The sequence below is a fragment of the Aedes aegypti genome, chromosome 3, assembly GCF_002204515.2.
Source record: "Aedes aegypti strain LVP_AGWG chromosome 3, AaegL5.0 Primary Assembly, whole genome shotgun sequence".
In the NCBI taxonomy this organism is placed as follows: domain Eukaryota; kingdom Metazoa; phylum Arthropoda; class Insecta; order Diptera; family Culicidae; genus Aedes; species Aedes aegypti.
In genome coordinates this window covers 80743826-80771210 of record NC_035109.1, presented here as the reverse complement: position 1 = coordinate 80771210, position 27385 = coordinate 80743826, and the positions used below count along the sequence as shown (strand labels likewise).

General features: G+C 40.6%; 2 protein-coding genes across 2 annotated transcripts; both read left to right on the top strand.

Annotated features, from left to right (window-relative positions):
* The first annotated feature begins 310 nt into the window (after window positions 1–310).
* On the top strand, window positions 311–12199 carry LOC110678092. The gene is made up of 4 exons (XM_021850687.1): window positions 311–383; window positions 463–632; window positions 10582–10732; window positions 11919–12199. The coding sequence occupies exons 1-4, from the start codon at window positions 311–313 to the stop codon at window positions 12197–12199; spliced, it is 675 nt and encodes a 224-aa protein (XP_021706379.1).
* Window positions 12200–12597: 398 nt separating this feature from the next.
* On the top strand, window positions 12598–25970 carry LOC5578012. The gene is made up of 6 exons (XM_021855406.1): window positions 12598–12652; window positions 12719–12889; window positions 12960–13193; window positions 24323–24442; window positions 24513–24689; window positions 24807–25970. Exons 2-6 carry the CDS (start codon window positions 12874–12876, stop codon window positions 25133–25135), a joined length of 876 nt encoding a protein of 291 aa, XP_021711098.1. The 5' UTR covers window positions 12598–12652; window positions 12719–12873; the 3' UTR covers window positions 25136–25970.
* The last annotated feature ends 1415 nt before the right edge of the window (window positions 25971–27385 follow it).

Genomic DNA, 27385 nt, shown 5'->3' with positions numbered 1-27385 from the left:
AGATAGAAGGTGAATGATGGGGAATGCCGCCTAGGCCTAAAAAGCTGTTCGGTTATGGAAGTGCTCTAAGTATTCTAATTCGATCTGTCTCTTGTTCGATTCGCTGAGAAGAAGCTTATCAGTGAGATTTAGAACGCCTTGAGCGACGAAGATCGAACAAATTGAACTTTCTAACATGGGGCTAGTGAAACGAGAAGTTTGATAGTGGAAAATAGAGAATAGTCAATCTGTGAACAGGAATCCTACATTGTATAGAAAGATTACGTAGGCAGTAGGTTACTGGAAAGCAAAAAAAAAAAGTAAAAAAAAAATGGGAGGAAATAAATCAGCCGTTTGCTGGCATGCATTGGCCCTGCTGCTTTTGCTGATGGGCACTAAAAACGGTGAGTCACAGACAATCGTTATCTCTCGAACCATTGATAACCAGCAATTTAATCCTATTTACTACAATCTCCACACCAGCGGAAACAGTTTCGGCGGCGGAGTACACCATCAAGCTGGAATCGTCCGGATCGGTGGTGCTGGGCGGAACGATGGAATTCCGTGCCACGCTGCTGACCGATGGGAAGGAGCTGGAGGATAAGTACAAGGTCACCTGGACGGATAACATGAACCCGCCGAATACGAATGGGGTGAGTGGTTTTTGTCTTTTCGGTTCATATTGCCCCTATGACCAGTGGTCATTGGTAATGGACATGCACATATCATCCCCGCTATTTCTTTTCTCTTTTAAAATGTCACGTATTATAATGCTATTGTGGCGATCGAACGAAACTGAGCGTAACGGAAGCCGGAATGTTAATTGAATAGGTAGTAATGATAAGCTTTGCTAAATCATTACTGTAGTCGACAGTCCTTCCGAATATCGTTCAGTTAGAGAACCTCACGGGAATGGGGCTCTGCACTGTTTCGATTTTGTATGGGATTTTGACGTTTACTGGCCTTGTTGTTTACTAATTTCATGGCAGAGTGAAGGAGAGAGCATGATTTTTGTGCAGAACCCAATGGGGCTCTGCACAAATATCTTGCTCTCTCTTTCATCCATTCACAAAATTTGTAAACAACAAGGCCAGTAAACGTCAAAATCCCATGCAAAATCAAAACAGTGCAGAGCCCCATAGTACATAGGGGTAGGCGGGGCAAGATGAGCACCCTTTCTTTGTGGCGTTCTTCAGATTTCGAAACGGTCCACTTCGAAGCAGATAGGATTATGCTATAAATCTATAGACCCATCATATCAATAGTGACAGATGTTCCACATACTTTTTATTGCTGAAATACCTTCAATGATATTTTACGAGCTTTATGTATACTATTTGTATGCAAAGGTCATTTAAGGCTAAGTAGCCCGTTATTTGTTTTGACAAGAATGCTGACTTTTCAGCTTTGATTTCAAAGTGATAAAACTCAGCCTTGATAGTTTATATTGGCTTGAACAAGTACAGTTTCGCGGGAAGTGGGTAGGACAGGTAGGACATGTACTACGCACGAAAACACCTGGGTAGGACAGTCAAAGGATTTATTGGGAGTAGCGCAGAAATAAACGACTTGCTCGTGTAAAGGTTGGAACAAGAATAAGGAAATTTATTTTTCTAAGTCTTACGTCACATAAATCATGGCTTACTACAAATGGTTTCACAACACTCCTCCTTAAGCCAATTATGGACCAATGCACGAGTTCACTAATTTGACGTTTGAGCGGTGCCGAATTCACTCGTTGCCATGGTCACGTAAATAACACGGCACCGCTAAAACGTCAGATAGTGAACTCGTGCATCGGTCCATTGTGTGATTCCCATGGCTCGTCGATTCCGCTCCAGCTTAATACGTTGTAGTGGTTTCGTGAGCCCGTCAGCTTTTTGGTCGTCTGTGCTAACGTACGTGATGTTCACTATCTTCCGATCCAAAGCGTCTCGAATATAGTGATGTCGTATATCTATATGCTTCGTTCTTGGTGTATATCCGCCATTCTTAGCAATACAGATAGTGCTTTGATTATCGCAGTACAAATCGATCGGTTGTTTCCTTCCAAACTGTGATAGCAGTCCTTGCCACCACGAAGCCTCTTGTACTGCTGCGGACAACGCCATGTACTCTACTTCGCAGGTAGACAACGCCATGTACTCTACTTCGCAGGTAGACAACGCCACGGTTGATTGCCTCTTGCAGCTCCAGGATACCGCTCCTCCTTGTAGTAGGAACATGTACCCACTCGTTGATTTCCGGTCATCTGCGTCAGTGGCCCAATCAGCATCAGAATATCCCGTAATCTCCTCGTTTCCGGCTCTGGAGTACTGAAGCTTCATTGCCGACGTCCCTCTGAGGTACCGCATCAGATGTTTGACGGCCTGCCAGTGATTCGGTCCGGGGTTGGTGTTGAATCTGCTCAATTGGTTGACGGCAAACAAGATGTCTGGTCTAGTGCATTGGGCAAGGTACATCAGGCACCCAACAGCTTCTTGATATGGTACCGTTGCCATTTGCTCGACTTCTTCCTTGGTTTGCGGTGACATATCCTTGGTCAGCTTGAGGGCTGCATTCATCGGTGTCGGAGTGGTCTTCGAATCTTGCATCTTGAACCGGGCCAAGACTGATTCGACATATCCTTCTTGATCGAGAGCTATGCCATCCTCCGTGCGTGTGATTCGGATCTTCAAGCAACTTTTTGCTGGTCCGAGGTCCTTCATGTGAAACATGCAGCTCAGCTTTGCCTTGATTTCGTTCTTCCAGTCTTCATCGTTCGAAAACAGCATTAGATCGTCCACGTAGATTGCGATGAACAGAATCTTTCCGTTGTTGATCTTGTGGTACAAGCACGGATCGTACTTCGATTGCTTCATACCCAACTTCTTGAGTGCTGCATCCAGTTTTGCGTTCCATACGCGACTTGACTGTTTCAGCCCATACAGAGCTTTGTTCAAATGGCACACCTTTGGTCCCTCGCCAGTTTGTTCGAAGCACGGGGGTTGCTCCATATATATCTCCTCTTCCAGGTCACCTTGGAGAAAAGCGGTGACGGCGTCCATCTGGTCGACGTAGAGATTGTGTTTGGCAGCAAGCGCGAACAAGTACCGAAGCGAACTGTGACGAACCACTGGCGAGTAGGTCTCGTCGTAGTCCACCCCCTTTCGCTGAGAGTAGCCCTTGATGACTAGCCGCGCCTTGTAGCGGTCGATGTTTCCAGCGGCGTCGTGCTTTGTCTTGAACACCCACTTGCATTTGATCGCCTTTCTTCCTTCGGAAGAGGTTCGTCAGCGTCCATGTGTTGTTGTCCATCAGTGCCTGGTACTCTTCTCGCATCGCTATTTTCCAGCGTTCGGAGTCGTTACGCGACAGTGCATCCTGGTGGGTGTACGGATCTTCCACTGCAGCTGAACTCCTGGCTTTGGATGTTGCGGTCCCGCCGAACTGACCCTGGCTCTCGGGTCCCGTACGTGAACTGCAGGCCTCGCTTCGAGTAATCGCGGCATCGTTAGACTGACCCTGGCTCTTGGGCCCCGTGGTGGTTTCAATTTCGCTCTGGCTGACGGTGTGTTGCTGAGAAGGAAGGGAACTGGGAAGACCTTTTGTCTTTACTACAAAATCGTCATACTTGCCTGGCAACTTGTGCTCCCGACCACTGCGCCTCGACACCTGTGACCTAGGTGGATATGAGATTTGTCGCGGTGGGAGCACAGGAGTCACGGTGATCACAGTATCATTGACATCATAGATTTCTTGCAGGCTATTTTCATTACCATCGGATGTTTCATCGTTGCCATCGGTAGTGTCATCTGGGTCATCGGAAGTTTCATTGTTGACATCAGTGAAGAATTCGTCGTCTTCATCGTCACTTGAGTGAGCTTCATTCTGGTCATCTTCGCATGGTGATAGGGATACGACCTCTTCTTGCTCTAGGAGAATGATCTTCTTCGGAGGAGACGCTTCTCGGACAGGAACAGCTTCACCTTCATTGATGAATTTAACTTCACGACTGATGATAATCTTCTTGGACTGAAGGTTGTACAATCGATACCCTTTTGTTTCTTCGTCGAAGCCGGTCAGGAAGCACTCCTCAGATTTGGCGTCCCACTTCTTGCGCTTCTGTTTCGGAACGAAGACCATCGCACATGTTCCGAAGATCCGAACGTGACCCAAGTCAGGCTTCTTACCGGTCCAAGCTTCTTCCGGGGTGACATCATGGCCTTTGATCGGAGAACGATTCAGCAAATATACGGCGGTTGCCACAGCTTCCCCCCAAAATTGCTTTGAAAGTTTCGCCATATGCAGCATGGACCTAGCACGCTCCACGATTGATCTGTTGGCACGCTCTGCCATGCCGTTTTGTTCCGGGGTATAAGCATTCGTCGTCTGGTGAATAATTCCATGTTGCTTCAAGTACTTCTTGAATCCAGCGTTGACGTATTCTTTACCGTTGTCTGATCTGAGCATTTTCAGCTTTTGTCCAGATTGTCGTTCCACCATAGCGTGGAAATCCGTGAAAGTTTGAACGACCCCAGTTTCCGACTTCGATTTCAAGAAATACGTCCACATCCTGCGTGACTTGTCGTCGACGAACACGATGAAATAGCGGCTTCCTCCAAGCGACTTCACCTCCATCGGTCCACAGATGTCCGAATGCACCAGATCGAGTATACCATTAGCACGGGATCAATGCTTGCTAAACGGATGTCGACTGTGTTTACCCATCGGACACACCTTGCAGTCCGTCATGCTTCCTCCAACGATATTGACACCAGTCACTAGTCCGTTGGCTAGGCTGCGCACGCCGTTGACGTTGAGGTGACCCATCCGTCGATGCCAAACTTCCAGACTTCCTGCCGAAGAACAAACCAGAGCATTTTGCTTACCTTGCTTCCGTTCATCAAGCTTGAACAGATCGTTTCGATGGCTTCCAGTAGCGATCACATCGCCGTCCCGGTCGAGCACCTTACATCCTTTATTGTTGAAGATAACGATGTGGCCCTTCTTCACGATCTGGTTGACCGACAGAAGATTCGCAGATAGGTCTGGCAAATACTGCACGTCGTGAACAGGAATCTCGTCTTCGTTGCAGGATGGCTTCAGCGTAAACGATCCAGTCGCAGTAATCTTCATATTACCACCGTTAGCTGCCACCACAGTGCCACTTGAAGGTTTCACGTTCTTCAGAAGATGGCTGCTACGAGTCATATGGACACTCGCCCCCGAATCGAAGTACCAATCTTCATCTTCCATCGGACTGAATGTAGACAGCACCGCACAGAACGCATTCTCCTTCTTGGAGCTTCGACAGTCCTTTGCTATATGGCCGTACTTGGAACACTTCCGGCACTTCGGACCTTTGTGAGGATCCGATTTCTTCACATTCTTACCCGGATTTCTATATCGCTTTTTAGCAGCAAACGCCGCCTCGCTTGAGAACGTATTCATCTCTTGAAGTAGCTTGGTTTTTATGTTGTCTCCGGTGATGGCTATGTCCGAGTTCTCCAAGGCCATTATCATCGGACGATACTCATCGGGCAAGCCAGCCAACAGCAACGTTCCGATCCATTCTTCGGAAATGGCTAATCCAATCCCGTTGAGTTGATGAGCAGTCGATATAATTTGGTTAACGAATTCCCCCATGGATCCGCACGACACGAGATCAGTCTTGATTAATTTATGGAGTAGTCCGACTCGCCTGGTTAGACCCGAGTCCTCAAAGGCTTCCTCCAGCTTCAACCAAACTGTATGCGCCGTCTTCTCCTTTTGAACGTGGATATAATTCGTAGGTTCAATAGACAGGATGATCTTCGATCTTGCTTTGCAATCCTTGGCTGCATCCACGGCTTCGTAGGCTCCGTCTTCCTTCTTCTTCGGCTTCACAGCGCACCAGCGAGTTCCAGGAATGTTTGCATAGCGAATTTCCAGGTCGCCCAATTCTCTCTTCCAATCAAACGATCGATTGCAGGAAGGCTTGAAGAGACTATGCTACTACCAGCAGCGCTTGAGGATCTGGCGGTATTCGAGGTCATCTTGGATTCTTGATCGGGAAAACGTTTCACAACTTCTGCGTCGAATTAATAATGCGAACGGTTCATAACCTATTGGGAGTAGCGCAGAAATAAACGACTTGCTCGTGTAAAGGTTGGAACAAGAATAAGGAAATTTATTATTCTAAGTCTTACGTCACATAAATCATGGCTTACTACAAATGGTTTCACAACAGGATTGTCCTACCCACGATTCGACAGCAGAAAGGTTGAAAAATAAATTAAACAATTAATCAAACTACAAGGTATTTGATGGAGTTTCTGCGTGATGAAACATTTGTCAAGCATCTTCAGTTTCTACTGAAAACTTTTGCGATTAGGGTCACTTCTTTGCAAATGCACTTCTACAAATAGATGATGAAATACAGTCGCCTCTCCACATCTCGATATTGAAGGGACCATCGAGATAGGGAGAGATCGAGACAAAAAACGCATTTTTAATGAATACTAGATTAAAAACCACTCCATTACCAGGAAAATAATAAACAAGCAGACGTCACTTCGTTCTCTCGAACTGTTTTGAATCAGTGAAATCGGGTCTAGTAACCTTTGATAATAGGAATATCGACATACGGAGAGAAAAACTGGAACGGAAATCAACCAAGTACACATCGATACAGGGAGATATCGAGATATAGAGGATATCGAGATACGGAGAGTGAAAATGTATGCAGAATGAAGGGACCGAAGAAATCATCGACATAGGGAGAGATATCGAGATATAGAACATCGAGATGTGGAGAGTAGACTGTAAGAACAACCTCTTTGGTTATAAACGCAAGTAGTTTGGCCTATTTTTGTCAAATTTGTTTAATAAAGATATAAAAATAAAAGATATTCATTTTTTTTTCATTCATTTACAAAAGTTGATCCAATGAGTAATCCCAAAGGCAGGACTGATATTAAGTTTCTTTTAAGAGATTTGGTCTCTATTTTAATGCTCTAAGAGTCTCTAAGTAGTCTCTAAGAAATCTCTATTTTCAATAGAAGGTCTCTAAACTATCTATTTTAATCAAAATGGTGTCTAAAGTCTCTTTTTCCTTATTCTGCTTGCAATTCCTGATGCGAAATTGTACAAGCACAAAGTAACCTTCGGAGACTATAACGTGTTCAAAAGGCTCTTCAAGAATTTCACCTCAGATTCCCCGAAGAAAAGCTTTAGGAATTATCATATTGATTCAGTATACTTTCAGGGTCTCCTACAGGGATCTCTCCATAAATACTTCTAGCAATTGCTCAACCGATTCTCCTATTTTTTTCCAATGATTTTCCAAAGGATGCTTAGAAAAAATCCTTTAGATGTTGATCCAGGAATTCCATGAGAACTCCAAAACTACTATCTCCAGTAATTTCCTCAAGTATTACTTTGATTACCAAAACTATCCTAGAATTTCTTAAGGATTTTTTTCACTAATCTTTTAACCGAATCCTCCAGTTGTTACTCTAGGACAGCGGTTTTCATATCGTGCTCCGCGGAGCACTTGGTGCTCCGCTAAGCGACAGTTTTGAAAATTTGTATCATTGCCTTTACTGCCGTGAATCGCAAGTCAGTCCCATCTGCATTGCAGTATCCTCAATAATCAAGTATGCATCCTCAGGATCCCGCAAAAAACAACCTTAATGTCCGCTATGAACACCCAGACTTCGTTCAGATTTTTCAAGAATCCGCTGGAAAATCTTAGAAGCCCACTAACAATATAGGATTCCATCTCCAGGATCCAGTTAGTTAACTGAGAGCTTACTATGCCAATGACCATTTTTGCATGCGTATATCGTGTGGCAGGTACGAAGATACTCTATGCCCTGGGAAGTCGAGAAAATTTCCAACCCGAAAAGATCCTCGACCGGTGGGATTCGAACCCACGACCCTCAGCTTGGTCTTGCTGAATAGCTGCGCGTTTACCGCTACGGCTATCTGGGCCCCGTAGTAGACATACTTATAGAGATGAATAACTAAATGACCATCTCGATTCAAATAAGCGCGTACTGGAGCCCTAGCAGTTGGTGCGTGCGATTTATGGGAACATCGACGAAGACAGAGCTCTAGAATGCGGTAGGCATGAAGCTGACCTGCTGTTCAAATGACTAGAACAAAAAACGCAATGGTATTTAAAAAAAGCACAAAATTTAATGGTATTGAAAAATGTTGCCAAAAACGGATCCATTTTGTTTTTGTTGCCAAAAATGAAGCATTGCATTTGCCACCGAAAAGTGAATCTTGTTGGAGACTGTAATGGATAAATGCACGAGATCACTATCTGACGTTTGAGCGGTGCCGTGTTATTTACGTGACCATGGCTACGAGTGAATTTGGCACCGCTCAAACGTCAGATTAGTGAACTCATGCATTGATCCATAGAAGCCTAAGGTAACTTTACTCTTAAATATTCACTATAAAATGACTATGGAAAGTAAGACGCTGAGATCGATCATTAGGGTACACTTGCTAGTTTAGAGAAATTGTTGAACAGACAAGGAAAGTGACTTTTTTTAAGGATATATCACAGACAAACAGACGTCAAACTCTCATCAAATGTCGATCGACCAGCTTATTAACGGCCGATTCAAATATATGGTAGGTGGCCAATCCACCACCCGCAGCGCTCACATCGTTTTTGTTTGCTTTTGACGTTTGTACACTACCGCCATCTGTTGGTCCATCGGCCAAACACACCGATTTTAGCATTGGGCGTACATGTCCTCGTGACTATGATTTTTATCGCGATTTGTTCTAAGTGTTACGTGGATATACGAACGTAAAGACCTGAAATTAACTAGAACTACTACTAAACAGCCTAATTTTGTTAAGACTTGACGACAATTGACATTTAAGACTCTAATCTTACGTAAAAGACAGGAGTAATCAGAATAGCACTTGACAAATTATTCAAAACCATTTCGACTAGACAGTATTAGTAATGACACTACTACGCTACTATTTCAAAAAATCTGATGGAGCTGCTGATTTTCACAATGCTTCCTTTTCTGTATTTTTTTAAAAACTACCACGTCACAATACTAATAAAAAACAGTGTTCATGTGGGCACCATAGCCTAGTCCGTCTGAGTATTGGTCCTGGTAGAGGGGAAACTTGGCAAAAGCCAGACCGAGGGTTCAGCCTTGACAAGTTAAGCTGCCAGGCAGCTCCAACTGAATACCACACAAAAAAAAATAAACAAAAATGAATTCTGTTTTAACTTAAATGTTGCATTGCTTGTAAGCTTCAAAGGAAAAATAATGAAAAAAATATTCATCTCCTTTTATAAGAAATTGTCGGGCTTTTCTCGGAATACGATTAATTAATTTGCGCACACTATTTTCATCCGTATTTTTGACAAGTTCATCTCATTTAGTTTACAGTTCGTCGATGTTTTGACGATACTTCGATTGGCTCTTAGCTTCCGCTCCATAATAGGCCAAAATCTCTTAATTGGGGTGAGTTGGGGTCAATTAGGTGGGTATCACCGAACATGAAAAAATCCTTGAATTCCGTCCACACTTGATCAAGCAACTTCATGGTATGGAATTTGGCCACATTTCTCTAATTTTGTTCCCTATTTGGTTGTCTGCCGACAGGGTATGATCGTAGGCTTCAATATCCGAAGTCGAAGTCCGAAAATGTTTGGATTTGAATCAATGGTCCTGATTTTAATCCACAGCTGACGGTGCACAGTAACTACCCGACGCTTCCTTTGTGGCTTGCGATCTGTCAAAATAGTTACTTCGTACTAATTCAGTACGAGCCACACAGTATAGGGGTGATCGGGGCAATATGGGCCGCCTTAGGAAAACGTCATGGAATGCATAGAAAAACAGCAAAAAATATGGTTTAAATGCAAGTGACTTGTACTGTGAAATGTGAAATATCTTCCTTGTTACGTCGATAATTAATGTTAACATCAACTTGCAAATTATTTCAGGAACTTTTTGGAAAACCATGTTTTTCTACGTGGTCAAATTTGTACATTTTGGTAAATATCTTGAGTGTTCAAACGAATATTCTTACGGTTTTTATTGTGGTGGCTACTTGAGGCATCCTTTAGCAGATCATAATGACACTAGACATTAAAACACTGTTTTTGAGGTCAAAACCGGGGTGGCTCATATTGCCCCCATTGCCCCTATATTGAAAAACTTAACACTTTTGCAATTTCTATCCCTGATCAAGACGGTTTTTTCAAATTTTTGTGCGCAATTATTTCTTTTCTCTCTCCTTTCATGTTGAATTCCTCAGAAGTGCGTTCGAATCAAGCTGCGAAAAAAATCATGTGATATTATTATTGTTTTTGACCACACATGGGCGGTTCAGCTTCTAAATTGGACCACTAGAGTCGTTGTAAGAACCAAAGATGTTTGTTCCAATTCTACGTGGGCCACACCTTATTTCATCAGACTAGTGCTTTTGAAATCGTGAGTAGGGGCACAAGCCGGTCATTGGACAAGCCATGTTTGGATTCCGACATGTGTCACCTTAAGATAGCGCAAACACGAAATTGATTAATTTATACTTGTTTGCATTTGTTTGGCTAAACATCAACAAGTAATTTATATCTTAATTTATTCGCAGGGTGAAAGTACTAAACCATATTTCAACTGGACGATATCCTACGGGAACAACCACAACGCCGGTAACTACAGGGCAACGATTTCCGTTAAACGATACATCTACTTTGTCTACTACGAGGTTGCCGAAAAGTCGATTGGATTCAACCTAACCAGTAAGTTTCACACATGTTGTATGTGAATATAGGTAGATATGTTTTTTTGATTTTGGCAACACGAATGACATTTTCTGTTGTCACAATCGAAAGGTCACTGTAGATAACTCGAATCTTGCAGACGAAATAAAGACGTAGACGTCCGAGGAGTTGCCTAGTTTTCCATAAATTATGACTTATGAATAAGCCAAATTATGGTTTCATGGAACACAGAACCATTTCGAAAATAGGATCATAAGTTTCGTTAATGAGATATATGAATTATTTATGAATCATTATGTATCCTACTACTACGACCTTATTTCGTCTTTGGTAACGCGATATCCAAGTTGGACAGTTTGCTCAATTGCATCTAGGGCGTACAATTTTAAGCAGTTTTTGGGCTCAGAATGGGGACCTTTTCTAGTACTACATTCGAACTTTTGTGAAAAATCGCCAAAGACCAACATTTGAGGTTGTAGAAAGTAACCAAAGACGAAATAAAGACCTTCATGTTCCTTGCAGTTGCCCAACATTTTGTGGCACATAAGGTAAAATCTAGAATGCCGTTAAAAGTATGCTGCGATCTGTCAAACTAGGGTTTTTTTTTGCAGTACCAAGGGATCAAATGCAGTACTAGAAATGGTACCCATTCTGAACTCGACTACTATGTATCTATTCGTCAAGAGTAATGCTGAGAAAAGTGTATTACGATTTGTGAAACTCGGATACCAAAGACCTGAAAGTAGTACTAGTAGTGGTTATCAACACGACTACTACATCTTTATTTCGTCAACGGTAATGCGGTACCCATGTTTGATACGGCATTACACTCTTTTCAGTATTCTATATTCTGATCCATTGGCATTCTTATGACTTCATGGGCCATCAAATGGGAATTCGCAAGGGACATCAACGTTTCTGTTTCGTCTTCAATGCCATGGAGCCATACACAATAAAAATGTAGTAGAAGGACTCAAACTGGGTACCACTTTTAGTACTACATTCGATCCTCCTTCCAAGTAGTACAGATCGCAGTATCTACACGTTTATCAGTTTCCTAGGTTGGCTTCTATAAGTTCACGTGCCATGAAATTTTAAGGCAAGCAACGTGTCATGAAGATGGTCTCCATTTAGTCTTTGATAGAACTCTTCATGTAGGTCTAAACCGAAATATTGTAACAAACCCTCCCATTTTCATCCAAAGGCCTTCTTAACGGTCAGCTGCAATTGACTCAGAACCGGAGCGTTGTCGACACGGACTACATATCGAGTGCAACCCCTCTGAATCAGACAATCGTGCTTACCGAAAGCGATCAACGTGTCCTGGAGAAGGCCACCTACACCCGGACCTATTGGTTCATCAACTGCCAGTACATCGGCACGTCGGACGAGTTCACCAAGCTAGATAACTACACATCGGAAAACCAGAACTACACCATCGAGGCGTTGGTGGTGGCATCCTTTGAAAAGGTATTTCTCGCATAATTCCTGGATGACTTATGATCCCGCCCTGAAAGCCATTGGTAGTCGAGTGTGTAGCTCGTTGTTTTCAAGCAAATTAGAGGACAAAGATAAAAATTATCACTACTGAGTGATAGAAGATCCTCTCTTTAGTCGTAGCATTGTTAAAACGTGTAAAATAATTCGTTTGCTCAGTAACAACAAGCTACACACTTGGTTACCAAAAGTTTTAAGAGCGTTAACTTGAGTTAATCGAGATTTATCGATAGGGCAATGCTCGCTTGTTAAATATTGAACGTGTTAGAACTAAATCTGAGTTGTATTTCCAGTTACCGGAGCCTACAACGACCACTACCACAACCACGACGACAACAACTACAACTACTACAACAACGACGACGACCACTACTACCACAACGCCAGCTACTACAACAACTAGCTCTACTACTCCACCAACTACTACTTCCACGACTACAGGTAATTGATATAAGTTCGATTGGTGGCTAGGTCATATTTCGATAAATTGCAATTTTTGTCTATCAGTGGCGCCCAACAGTACGACACCGGTAACAACAAGTTCTAGTACTACGACCACAAGCACCACGCAGAAACCACATTCCAACAGAAGAAAACGCCAAGTGCCGTTGGCCCTCGGCGGAGGGGACATCCTGGCCAGTGTAAATCCACTGTTGCTCAACATGACCGATATGCGAAGTGAGTGACCCTTCCCGCTTTCATCGTCTTTGACATTTCGAAGTACTAGATTACCATCATCCACACACAGGTATCATCATCGACGGCGAGCGGATACCGGATCATCTTCTGCAGCAGGACGATTCGGATGACCACGGCCACGTACACGACGGATCATCGGTGGTAAGTCGCATCGTTAAAAAGGCCGATCCCAGCTTCAACATCGAAGACTCCCGGCAGCCGTTCGTTTGCGGTAACAGCTCGATGATCCCACCGGATCCGAAGAAAACCTACGGGCATTTCGTGCGGAAGGTCACCGTGCAGAGTAAGTAGCCGCCTGTTACGGGTGCGTTGTTGCTGGGCTGGTAGGAAGTCTCTTTTTAGGGGCTGGGTCAATATTTTGATGCAAGTTCCTAAAAGCAGTCTCTTTTTTTTTTCAAAATGTTCTCAAAAATCTCTTTTTCCCTTTTCTTCCCGTTTCAATTTAAATCCATTGTGGTGCAAATTCTTGAGGTTCAAAGATTCACACAAGCCTATTCCATAGTTTCTTTAGGATTTCCTTCGAAAAAAAAATTCAGAGATTTTCTCTTTGTTTAGGAATACATTCAATCAAAGATACCTCCAGGGATCCCTCCGCAAACTTAAATTCGGAAATCGATCTCGGTGAACGGTTTTGCCGAGATGCCATTAGCTGATTTCGAAATCCAACTCTGGAGTAAGTTGGTCAATAGGACGGAGAAGCCATTGGTCTCAGGTTGAATAAAATTAAAATGCATGAAATGTGTTAGAGCATGAAATACGTAATCTACGGAAAAAGTTGTTGAACATTTTCTGATGCGCTTCTGCTTTGAGCCTGGTGAGCTCAATCCAAAATAGCATACCTGGCATCAAAGTGAGCTATTGGTAGTGCTAAAGGTATACTTTCAGCCTGGTAAGCTCAATCCAAATATAGGATTGGATGGATGAAATCAGAGTGAGTTATTTGTAGTGCGTTAGAACATGTAAAATTTGAGGATATTGTTAACATGTTTTTTTTTTTAATTTGCTGCTTAAGGGGTGCTTCGAGCCTGATAAGCTCAATCCACAACAGCATGACTAATAGCTTTTTGAGGTTCGTTAGAACATATATATGAGATGATTTGAGGATATTGTTGAACATTTTTCAATTTTGCTGCTAACAGGATGCTTTGAGCCTGGTGCGCTCAATCCAGAATAGCATGACTAAAATTAGAATGAGCTTTGTTTTCGTTTCTCCTAGCAATCCATTGTGGTGTAAATTTATGAGGCTCTAGAGATTCACACGAGACTACTCCATATCACTGAGGAAACGGAACGTATGAGGTACACAAGATTGGAATAACGACATAAGAAGTATTTTGTTTTTCATTCGAGAATCTTATAAAATTACACAACAGGCTTATGAAACAATACTCATTATAGCCAGATATAATTTCATAAGATACTCGTTTTGGTTTTCATACGCATTGATCATTGGCTTTCATAAGACAATCTAATGAAGTACGATTTTCTCAACAATTCCATACGAATTAGTAACACTTGTGAAAATCAGTCGATTTCCTATTAAAAAACACGTAAGAATTTCATACGAATTTTTAATGGAATAAAGACATAATAAGCATCTAATGAGACTCATAAGAAAAACTTGTGAACTTCCATCGATCATTGCGTTCATAATATAAATGGTTATACAGTTAACTCTCCCTTACTCGATATTCCGTATCTCGATATCGAGTTAGAGAACCATAGTAAAAGTTGGTGTTCGGTCTCACCGCGAACGCATCTCCCATTACTGGCTCACTCAACTACGGCAGCAGCGCAGCAGTGTGTATTCAATTTATCTCCGTTTGCCCCAGCTAGCAGCAAGCAGCCTAATTGCTTTCATGCTGTTGCATTGGGCTGCGTGGTGCTAGCTGTCGGCGCATCAAACCTTTGTAATATGTTACACTCATCCGTACTACCTCTCCCATATATAAGAGGCACCATTCCATGTTCATATTAGTTGTAAGTTGATCTGTAACAGAAGAGTATCCTCACCGAACAGGAGCACTGCCTCTCGGTGGAAGGAATAAATCAGTAGAAATAGAAGTCGTTCGTTATTCGTCTGCCCCTTCGGGACCTAAAGAAACACAACGTAGGGCCTGGTCAACCCTGGACGAAACAGTTGGTCTTCATGGCTAACTTGACGATCCCTTGGAACGCAGTTGCACTGCTTTTGTGTTCTGTAACTCGATACCTCCCTAACTCGATGGTCGCTTCAATATCGAGTAAGGGAGAGATGACTGTAATGTCATAAGATACTCTTATGAAGGATCATAGATATCAATTATGGAATTCTTTGGGACCATTATGTATTTAGATAATCGCTCTTTGAACTTAGGAAAATAATGATATTCATAAGATCTCTAACGATAGCGACAAGAATTTCTTGCGAATATCGGACGTTTTGTGTTTCATAAGAATATTATGAAAGAGAGAAAACCAGTCAAAAAATCAATTCACAAGCGTTCTCTTATGAAATTCGTACGCAATTTCTGGCTCAGTGATAGTTTCTTCACAGATTCCTCGAAGAAAATCTTCAGGGATTCTCTCTTTGTTCAGAAATACATTCAAAGATACCTTCAGAAATTCCTCTTAGGATTCCTTCAGGAATTCGCCCCAAAATTCATAAGTGATTGCTGAAAGGAACAGTCTAGCGCTGATAGCTCCAGTAATAAATTCTCCCAGGAATTCCATCCGAGATTTTTGCGGTATTTCTCCTACCGATCTCTCAATTTGTTACTCTAGGATGTAGTATGCAGTCCTTAAGCGTATACGTGAATACGGATTTCACCTCAACCAACGTTGGCAATGATTTAAAATAATCAACGCTTAATTCGTGACTGATAGTCGAAATCTCCAATTATCATCATCAAAGTCCAGTCAATCTTCCTTAACATTCTGAATAAAATCATTAGGAAAATTCTGAACAAAATAATGAATTCCTTAACAGTGCCATTTGGAGTTTCTTAACTAAATCAAGAGCTAAACATATAATAAATGCTGTTGCGTATCCTGGAAGTATTTTGATAAGACCTGAGCTGAAATATTGTGATATTTTTACCAGTAAAGACTGTGGAAATTCTTATTTCTATCAGAATTGTATAAGAATTCTGACTATGGGTTAATCCATGGATTATATTTATTTTGATTAAAACCAAATAGTTACAGAAATGTTGAGTGCGAATGGAATTATGTTAGAATTCCAATAACATTTTGAAAATATTTCAACGTAAAATAATTTCCTGTATGAATTCTGTTAAGATTTTGATTACATTTCTATTGGTACATGGAGAAAGTCGACCAGTGATTTTGAATATCCATATAGCAGTTGATAATATTTCATTACTCATATTTTTGTCATGTCTATCTATCTCAAGTGATATTCCATATGACTCTGGTACCTTTTACTTGTTCGTACCTACGGGATTTCTGAGCTATAAATACTGGATACCGTAGGCGCAGAAGAGAGACTTCCTGGACTGTGGACTGATTAACATATTATTTTATTCTTTATTTGCAGGATATAAAAATTTTAAACATAAGTTTTATTTCTGGTTTCTTGGTGATGCGGGACAGGTTGCTCAAATCCGGGACTGTCCCGAACAATCCGGGACGTCTGGTCACTTTAGTATAAGTATATGTCACAAAAGTTCTGGAAATATTATTATCAATAAGACCAAGTAGAACGTTTCTTCAACAGTTGATTGTTTCTGTGTCACATAAAATGTACAGCATTTTTTAGCGTGATGAAATAATGACCGCACACTTCTAGGCATACTCGAATCTTTTTGATGAAAATTTGAGCTTGACAAATGCTTGTTTACATCCAGTTCGCACCCTCTAGGTTCTGACAAATAGTTTTCAATGTCATTCGTAGTTAGACCTCTCAAGAAGAAGTACCTAATAAACCTAGATTGCCCTATATATACTTTTCTTTCAATCCAATACTCCAAAAAATATTTGAAATTGTTCCATAAACTCTGTCAGTAATCTGATGTTTCAACCATGAAGTTTCTTCCAATATTTCTCTAAGGATTTCTCCAGCATTCCATCCAGGGGTTACTCCTGCAGTCTCTCCCGAAAGTCGTGTTGATCAAAATTTTTTGGTTGGGGTGGGTATCGACCAAAACATACACTCAAAATAATCCAAACGTCATTCGTCATCAAACGTCAACATCCCACCGCAAAATCGCTAGTGTTTGGGGGGGGGATTTTGACCTCTAAATTGCCAAATAACCTCGAAATCATCACCTCCAAGTTAGTTCTAATAACCTCCGTTATATGAGATATGGTGGCGCGTCGATCGTCGCAAGTTTATCGTTAAACAGTCAATTGCTACGTGAAAAATCACGTAGGCCAGTTCAAATTCATTTTATCCTGACTTTACCTGACTAAGGTAATGATCACCAGGGCATATATCATCAAAAAGATACCCGGTCATTTTCACTACGGTAGCCCATTACACTTACGTGAAATTCACGTAGACACTTAATTCATTCTGAGTTTTGACATTTGCACATTGCGTTCATTCTGTGTTCAGCTCAAATATAAAGATGGTGACCACTAGTTTTTTCAAGAGCATTTTTGATATTCCGCTTGCTCGTTTTCGAGGTAAATATGGTTAAAATACTGGATAATACTATATTAATTAAGAGTTTATCTAATTGATTAGAAACACAGCAAGGCCGTCACGCATCGTTTGGAACGAAACAGCTCCTGAATGGTTTGGCACCGGCCGGAGTCAAACGGAGAACGTGCATTTATTGTAGTTTTTTACCCATTCTACAGACATGTTCGAATGCCGCTGGACTATACCGAGAATACAATTATACAGTGTTTCAAATCACCTACAAAATGCGTTGCTTATTTATGCTGGGTATCGACTGAATCTAATGAATATTTTAATTTCTCTAGTTTATTGCTTTTTTCTAGAAATTGAAAAAAAAAAACCTTCGGAAGCTAACTCGAAACAGGTGGTTTCATTAAAATATAATAATAACTTCTAGTGAAAAATTATGTGGGATTTATTGGGAACCTTCGTAACAACTACGTGAAAATCCACGTAGCTGTTACGTGAAACTTCAATCGAACGGATGACGTTCATTAGTTCATGCGTTCATTCGGTGCTACGCTACATCCACGTAAGTGCTACGTGAAAAGTGCGATGGAAAAAAACCACGTATGTTTTCACGTAGCACTGACGTGTGGATTATTTTGAGTGTACGTTCGACACGACTCTGTCACTCGAGTTTTTCGACAGTTGTTACTCTATGGATTGGATTACTACACTCAAAAAAATCCAAACGTCATTGCTACGTGAAAAATCATTCCAAATTCATTTTGACTTCACTTCACCTGACTAAGATAAAGATCACTAAGCCATTCATAACCATCAAATAGTGAATCGGTAATTGTTATGAGGTTACCTATCACACTTACGTGAAATCCACGTAGGTGCCTAAGTTCATTTTGACATCTGCATATTGTACGTACATTCGGTGTTGAGCGCAAATCCTAAGATGGCGCCCGCTTAATTTTTGCAGAACTTCAGAAGCTGCTGAACTTTAAACCCCGTGTTAGATTGATTTTAAGATAAATATGCTTTGAATACCGAAGAATCCCTGCATTACTTAATATTTTACACCTGATTTATAACCTCTATCAATTATAGCACGCGAAGGCTGCAACAAAACAGAACATACTCACAACATTTGGGAAACAAGATTCACATTGCTCATATTGAATATAAAAATATCACAATCTTTTAGATTTGTTTACCGTTTCCAATTGGGAATTAGTTTTCTTCCAAAGCCTATTAGAGATAAGGTTGGTCTATATTCTAGTTAATTTAATGCAAAACCATCTAGGTCCTATTGAAACGCTTCGTGAAGGCTACCGGAAAATCCACGTAGCTCTTACTTGTAGCGCCGGTGGAATGGACGAAGATCAAAAGTTCATGCGTTCATTCTGGGCTATCTATGATTAACGTAAGAGCTACGTGAAAAGTGCGATGGGAAAAAACCACGTATGTTTTCACGTAACAATGACGTTAGGATTATTTTGAGTGTATGGACCGATGCACGAGTTCACTAATTTGACGTTTGAGCGGTGCCGAATTCACCCGTTCCCATGGTTACGTAAATAACACGGCACCACCCAAACGTCAACGAGTGAACTCGTGCATCGGTCCATAGTGGTTATCACGCCCAATGGTATGGGTGCCCTAGTGTAGATGTAGTTGTGAACCTTAGAGGAAAACAATATGCACTCTGTCTCGAAAAACACCCAGAATCCGGGTGTAAATTTTTCAAATTGGGTAATATTTCCATATGCATTTTGATGAGTCTGGAAAGCGTGTGCAAGTTTCTTTGAGGAAAACAAAAACAAAGTGTGTATGACGATCGTATGCTAGTCTACGTGTGTTCAAATGTCACTAAGCTCAATGGACTAATAGTGGTTTCTGCGCTCGTGTACATATACGGTACATGTCACCAACACTACTTTAAAATTGCTGGTGGAAAATATAAACAAAGATCAGCTGTTCCCAGCAAAATCAAATGGCAGTATTCTCAACCAGCAAATTTGCGCATGTGTTCGTGACACCGCTCGGCGAGAACTCAATGCACGACTTCACTATTTCTCGAAAACTTATTCTAACAGACTCAAGTCAAAAAAGTATACAAACTTACTTTATCGATTCTACGTGTTTCGCAGACGAAATTCTACACGTTGCGCTCTGAACCAACTCGATTTTTCATTTTTAAAACGTTTAATTTCCGGATTTACAAAACGACGAAAGTAAGATTCTCAACTTTCGCAACCTAACCACTACTTTCGCCGCCCCGCTGTATGGAGAGACAAAGTGACTTAACCACGAATCAAAACAAAACACTACTTGAGCCGATTTTACACTGGTAGAAAAACGTCGAAAGTAACTGAATAAATCGGCTTATCATTTTGTAATATTTTTTTTTGTGGGAAATAACAGGAACTCCCTAGTTTTTGAACGCGAGCTTAATGTATGCAAAATTTAAGCGATGTACACGGCGAAAAAAATTTAAAAAGTTGATTAATTTTAAAACAGTTTTAAAAGACAGGTTGTGATTCTTCTGAATTAATTTTCTCAAAACCATATGAAAGTTACTTACGTCGATTTGAAAAAGTAATCGAGATTTGACGTTTGAGCGGTGATAAAATAGACCTCTCAATCGACGGATTCTTAAAAAGGGTCATTTGGGGGTTATCACGACACTCCTACGTAAATTTCCACAACGTTTGCGCCCGAAGTTTTTCAGGGATTCGTCCAGGAAATCTTTCAGAATATTTTCTAGGCTTTTGATAGGTAGTTTTTTTCCATCTTTATTTTGGCGACATAATAAAAAAATCTCCTAAAGGCTTCCTCAAAGGTCGATTCAAGTTTTTTTCAATGATTATTGCAGCAGTCCTCTAAAAAAAGAGTTTACTTTGTATTCCATCAGGAGTTTCATTAGTAATGTCTCTTAGATTTCATTGAGAAAGTACTCCTCTAAACATATTCTAACAGTTTTTTGGAAGAGTTCAAGAGAAAACCTGGGTGTAGGAATGTGGGAAATTTCTTTAAGTATCTTGAGCGGAATTTCTGGGGTAATTCCTAAATTCATTAGAAGAATTTCTGATTGAAATCTTAAAGAATTTTTGAACGAAAATTTCAAAGGTCCTAAACGAAAATCTTAGTGGATATCCTAGGATAAACTCCTAGACGTCTGAGGACTTCTTTGAATTTTTTTTGGAAGAATCTCTAGAGGAATTCCGTATTAAATCTCTAGAGGAAGTTCTGTAATAATTTCTGGAGGTATCCCTGGGAGAATTTTTATTTTTCCAATAGGTATCCTCAATGAAAATTTTGGAGGAAGTTCGTGGCACAATCATAAGATCATGCCTGAAGAAATCTTCGGAGTAATATCTGAAGGGGTGGTAGCGACTAAGTGACTTGACAATAGGGTCTTTAGAAACCGCTTGCCTGGAAAAATTGACCAAGAAGAGACCAATCAAAAAGAGGCCAAACAGAAATCAAGAAAACAAAAAGTAACGAGAAGATAAGAATTTTATTCCTCAGATAATTTTACCAGACATTTCTCTAAGAATATATTGAAGATATTTTTTTTAGGAATTCCTCATGATATTACGATAAGTATTACTGCTCGTATTACCGAACGTATTTCTACTTTTATTCTTGGGGAATTGATTTAGGTATTTGCCAAAAGTTTGCTTCAGATAATACTTCAAAGATCATCCAAAGATCTTCTGGAATTCGTTAAGTGATTTTTACGAACGGCCTGAGGAATCCTTCCAAGAATTTCGTTTTTAAGATTTCAACCTAGAATACCGTGAAGGCCCCATACTCTGCGCACTTAAGGCTTTTCAATTTTCAAACAGCTGAAATTAATTGAAAACAAAACACAATATTCTGAAATTTTGGAAGCAAATACTTATTGATCTTATGTATAAGGAAAAAATATAAAAGCTTCACTAAGTAATGATTTGTATAGCAAATTTTTAATTTTTCTCAAGGGTGTTCGTGTTCCTAACTCTGCGCATTCATTTTTGCAATGCTCCTTATTCTGCGCATTTAGGTTCCTAACTCTGCGCATTCGATAAATTCTTTATAACAGTTGAATTATTTTACTAAAAGCATTACTAGCATTTAAACTCCGAATTAATCTTCATTTTCTTGCTTTATACGGCTTTACGTCCCCAGTGGAGCGTGGAATGTCTCTAACACAAGTTTACTAAGTGAAGTGATTTTTATCTATAATTCAATTGAATGCCATTAAGTGCAACTCTCAAAACAATCGAAATCATCATATGTTTTCCAAAACATCTATTTAACTTAGTTTTCTAAAATCTAAACCAACGATTAAACCTCGATGTTCCATTACTCGATATTGACTCATGAAACTATACAAAAAAAAAAAACAAAATTATTTTTTACATGGTTAGGCAGCATTCAAAAATTACGTCCATCGTTCAGGGGAGGAGGAGTATACGAAAATGTGACTATGCATTCATTAGGTACTGTAAAATCGCGACAGGGGATTGAGGGGACGGAGTGTAGAAATCCTTAAAATATGATGGACGTCATTTTTTAATCTTCCCTTACTACGATGGTCCCCTCAAACAATTTTCCAAAGCATTTCTATTCCATATCTCGATGGTCTCGACAAGTCGATGGTTCCCTTCAATATCGACATCTGGAGGGTTGATTGTGTGTTGAAAATAACGTTTTATACCTGCTGCGCATAGTGAGGAACATAGTTGAAAAATGGTTCCTTACTATGCGCACTTAAGAAGAATAAGAAAATGAAGAGAAAATAAGTTGCACTTCACCAGTGATGATTGCTCGATAAATAAACTACTGACTACGTACTAAACATATGAAATATATTCTCTTTAATTTGCTTAAAATGACTTAAGTGATGAGGTACTCCCTTAGCATTATTGCTAACGGGCAGTCAATTTGGACGTTTTTCAATATTTTTAAAGCTATTTTATTTTTTATTAAAGTAATAAACGTAAATTTGTCAAGAAAATTCTTCGCGTACTTTTTTATTACTATTGTAGCAATATATGAAAAATAAATTTTGAACATAAATGTAAGTATTTTACCAGATTTTGGTGGATTTTGGTGAAAGTGCGCAGAATTAGGAGCTGCGCAGAGTTAGGGGCCTTCACGGTAGTTCTAATGATAACCACAGAAGTTGCCTCAGAGATTCCGTAAAGAAATCCTTCAACGATTCTTTCACATTTTCTAAAGACGTCTAACATGATTCCCGTTTAGAGTTCCAACCAGAAATTTGTTCAAAAATAGCTTCCGGAATTACTCCAAAGATTCTTTCTAAGATACTTCAGCAATTGTTTCAGAAATTGCCCAAGGTTGTCTTGAAACATTTTTTGATGAAACTTGATTAAGGTCTAAAGTAACCATTGATGAATTCCCACAAGATTTTTTTTTTTTCTTAAAAACTTATGGACTCTTGGGAAAGACTTGGAGGATTTCGTAGATAAATTGCTATGATAATTGAAAAAAAAAAAACAAATCTTTGGATAATATCCTGCAGAAATTTCTTGATTGGACGGGAGCCCCGAAGAAATTTGTGCAGGAATAAAATGTATCAGCGTGACTACTGAACTTTTATATAAACTTTTGAAAAAGCTATAACAATTTTACATGCGAAACTGTTTGGAAGAACTGCATGAAATGTTTCAGAAATTTATGGAGGAACTTCATAATCATAAGGAGTCAAGTCAAGGTCGCATTTATTGAGAGAGAATGATCTCTGGAGGAATTTTTGGAGCAAATCCTGGCACTAAATTTGAACGAATTCTTGAAGTAATACATATGAAAATGCCTGGAAGGAAAACTGGAGAAACTGGCGTAGGAGTTATTGTAGATCGTCCTGGGAAAATCCAAAAACGAATTTCTTAAAAAAATCTGACATTATTCTTTGTAGATTTTCTTGAAAGAACATCAGTGGAAGAATTGGTCAAAACATATCTGGAGTGAACTCTGAGGATTATTGTGAAAATTTTACCAGAGACTAAATTTTCACAATAATCCTTGTGGAAGCCACAATGGTGGAGTGTGGGCAAAATAAGCTCAGCGAACGAAACGACCACAAACCCCAAAAGCAGACTCGGGAGCCGGAATCGAGACAACTCGGACAAAAGAAAAAGACTTCACACACGAGCTACTCTCATAAACGTGTATTCAATATATTGCTGCTCACTCTTTTATTTGTTAATGTTGGTACACGCCCCGCTGTAAATAAGATGGATGGGCGATGCCATAGTTAAGGTGCATCAGTGCAGCATCCTACATGGAGTGCTCAAAAGTTTCCTAGAGCAAATTTTCGAGAAATTTTTCTATGTATCGTTTGAAACAGTACTGGAAGAATATCTTGGAAACTTGGTAAAGGTGATGAATTACTGAGCATCTCTGGAGGAATTCTTGAAAATATTCCAGAGAAAATCTTTGAAAAAATTCACTGGAGGCATTTGTTCAAGCAATCTGAGAAGAAATTTCTTAACCTGTGCAATAGTCGTGTAATAGTCTCTGTAGGTTTCTCAGGAATCTATAGAATTTGTCAGAAGGATTCAGTACAAGCACACTAAGAAAAAAAGTGATTTTGAAGACCATTACGGTTGACATATAGACTTTAGAGACATTCCGTTAAAAATAGGAACTTCTTTGGAGACTTGCATTGAAATAGAGACCAAGTCTACGAAAAGAGACCTGCTGCCAGCCCCGAAATACATTATTACATTCGTAGCGTAAAATATTGTGAGAAATCCCTGAGGAAATTCTTAGAAACAACCTGAGACATGAGTAAATAAAAACCAATTTGTTTCGTCTAGATCCGATCAGTAAAATGAACGTTTCCGGACCGCAGTGGGTTCAGCAGGGTGCACCGGCCAACCTAACGTTCCAGTGCTCGGGCACACCACCGTTCAGCTTCTGCTACAATGTAATTTACGGTAATTTGATCGATGATGTTGTGGACTTTGAAAATCGGAACTCAATTTGTGCAATTACTACTCCCCACAGGGCAATACAACATCACACAGAACGAGACTTGCCGAAACAGTTGGCAGATAAGCGAAGATAGCTGCAAGTTCCGGTACACCTCGTGGGTCTTCCATAAGGAGCAGCAGTCGCTGATTATCTTCATGAAGAATAGGATCTCCGAACAGATCGTTCAGGTCGGGCTACAGATCTACGAAAGTAAGTGTACCGTGGTGAAATCCAACCCAGAAATGATCTGTAGAAGTACTCTTAGGAGTTTTGAACACTTCTACAGGACACCCCGACTCAAAAGATCCTCACGATTCTCTTCCGCAGATCAACCGAAATCGCAGCTGTCGGTCATCGTGGTCCCGATCGGGTTCTGCCTGCTGGCGGTGATCCTGGTGGTGTTCGGAGTGGCCTACTACATCCAGAACCGGGAACGGTTCATCGTGGAGGTGGCCGATTTCAACTTTGGCGACACCAGCTCCCTGGACGACGACATGGAGTACAAAACGTTCCGGCAGCGGCTGGTGGACAGCTTGCGTAACACGATCCAGTTGCCTCGGTTCCGGCTGGGGTCCAGCGGGGCCAGCCACGATGGCGATGACATGTCGCCGTCGGCCGTTGGCGAGAGTTCCCTGCGGTACGGCGCCATGACCTAGGTACCGTGTTCCCGGATGGGTTTGTATTGTATTATTTTACTTTGAGGAATTCGTGTGTACGGAGTTGAGTTGAGAGCTTTTGTTTAGTAGATGCTCAACGCAAGGCGCGACGGAGCCTGTTTCGTGTTTGAAGTGTGGAGAGTTTTCTTGTAGTAACGGGACACCGATAATGTTTGGAACATGCAGAACAATCAGTGAGTCATTTATAGTGAAGTGCGTATCACAGATTTGCGATCAGTCTATTCATCGAAGATTATGCAGGAAATCAGTATAGACATCAATGTACCAAAAATCTACTTAAGAAAGTATTTAAAATTAAAAAAAAACATGAGGAGGCCAGTATTACAATTTTTCAGAAGCATCTAGATCAGTCAATTTTCAAACCTTATTTTTCGAAATAACAGCGTAAGAAGTGCAACAAAATTGTACTAATTCGTATCAGTTTCCACGGGTAGGAAGATCATAAGTGCTTACGCATAACTATTATAGATCAATTATTTGCAAATATACTCGTCTTAATTTTTCAAATTTACCTCCAAGACAAGAAGAATTAAAAAAAAAGCTATTGAATTCTGTTTGATCTTGTACTTCTCCTTTCCCGCCAAGCTTCACTCAAAGACGTACTAGTGTGACTCATACGGTGGAATAACTCTAGTACTGAATTTGGTACCCAAGTTTGACATTTTCCAGGAATACATCTAGAGATGCCACGAGGAAGACCTTCAGGTATTCCTCTAGGATTTCCTCAAAAAAAGCTCCCGTGATTCTTCTAGTTGTGGAGTACCTACGGTGATTCAGTCAAGAATGTTCGCAGAGATTGCTTCCAAAATTTATTTACTAGGGAAACCTAGTAAAGTTTTTCCAAGTTGTATAAAACAATTCATAGGGATATTCCTCATACTATAGAGACTTTTTTCAAGAGAAAACGCCAGGTGCTTTTCCAGAGCAGTTTTTAAGAGTTCCCCCAAGGATTTCTGCAGCAGTTTTCCGGGTATATCTTCGTAAACCTACAAAATACAGGGATTATTCTTCATAAACCTCCCAACAGTTTCTCCAAGGGTTCATCTTGGCAGGTTGAAGTGGGATTCTGTTGAACCCCTGAACAGGATTGTGTTGAATCCCTCAACGAGATTCGATTCAATCCCTATGCGAGATTCGGTTTAATCCCTAAACGGGATTCTGTTGAATCTCTGAACGGAATTCTATTGAATCTCTGAGTGGGATTCTGTTGAATCCCTATGCGAGATTCTTTTGAATCCCTAAGCGGGATTCTGTTGAATCCCTGAGTGGGATTCTGTTGAATCCCTGAGCGGGATTCTGTTGAACTCCCGAGTGGGATTCTGCTGAATCCCTGGGTGGAATTCTGTTGAATCCCTGAGTGGAATTCTGTTGAAACCCTAAGCGGGATTCCCTTTGCGAGGTGGATTTTTTTTTTAAGGAAAAAAAGTGTTCTGTTCACTCTTTCCGTAATTTCTTCAGAGAATTCCTACAGAAATTTGTCCTGCGCTTACTCCAGACACTCGTTTGGGAAATCTCCAGAATGTCTTACCAGAAGTCCTCCGGAACTCTACGTTGATTCTCTTAGGAATTATTCCAGCAAGTGCTCCTTGTAATTTTTGAGTAATTATACCTGTAGTTCATCCCGAATTCACTGAAAGATATTCCTCCAGAGATCCCTGCTGTAATTACTTCAGTAATTTTTCAAGAGTATTTCAAGAAAACTACCCGGAGCTCCTCCAGAGATCCTTGCAGGAATTTGCCCAATGGTTCCTGCAGAAATTTCTGAGATATTTCATCTTAAATTCTTCAAGCGTTGCTTTAATGGCTCTTCTAGGAAACCTCAAAAAATCTTACCAGAAGTACTTCAGGTTCCTACGCTCAATCTTCCAGGAGTTTGCTTATTAGAGACAGTAATTACATATTGTGCATTCAGAATAACTTTGGACCGAAGTTCATAAGAGAAATGAAATATCACCGAAAGTTCGCCGAAGTTCGGCGTCGGCATTCTACCGAAGTGCTACACCGACAAAGGCAATCCTTATGCGTCGGCAAAGCACCAAATTAGAATGCCGACGCCGAACTTCGCCGAAGTTTTGACTGCCGAACTTCTAATTGTCACTCGAATTGTCAATACACCGGCAATTCATTCCGAATTTGAAAAAAAAAAAATCATCCAGGGATTACTCCATCGCTTCCTCCTTATTCTTTCTGGTATCAAGTTCCAACTGGGAACATCCGTATAGCGTGTGG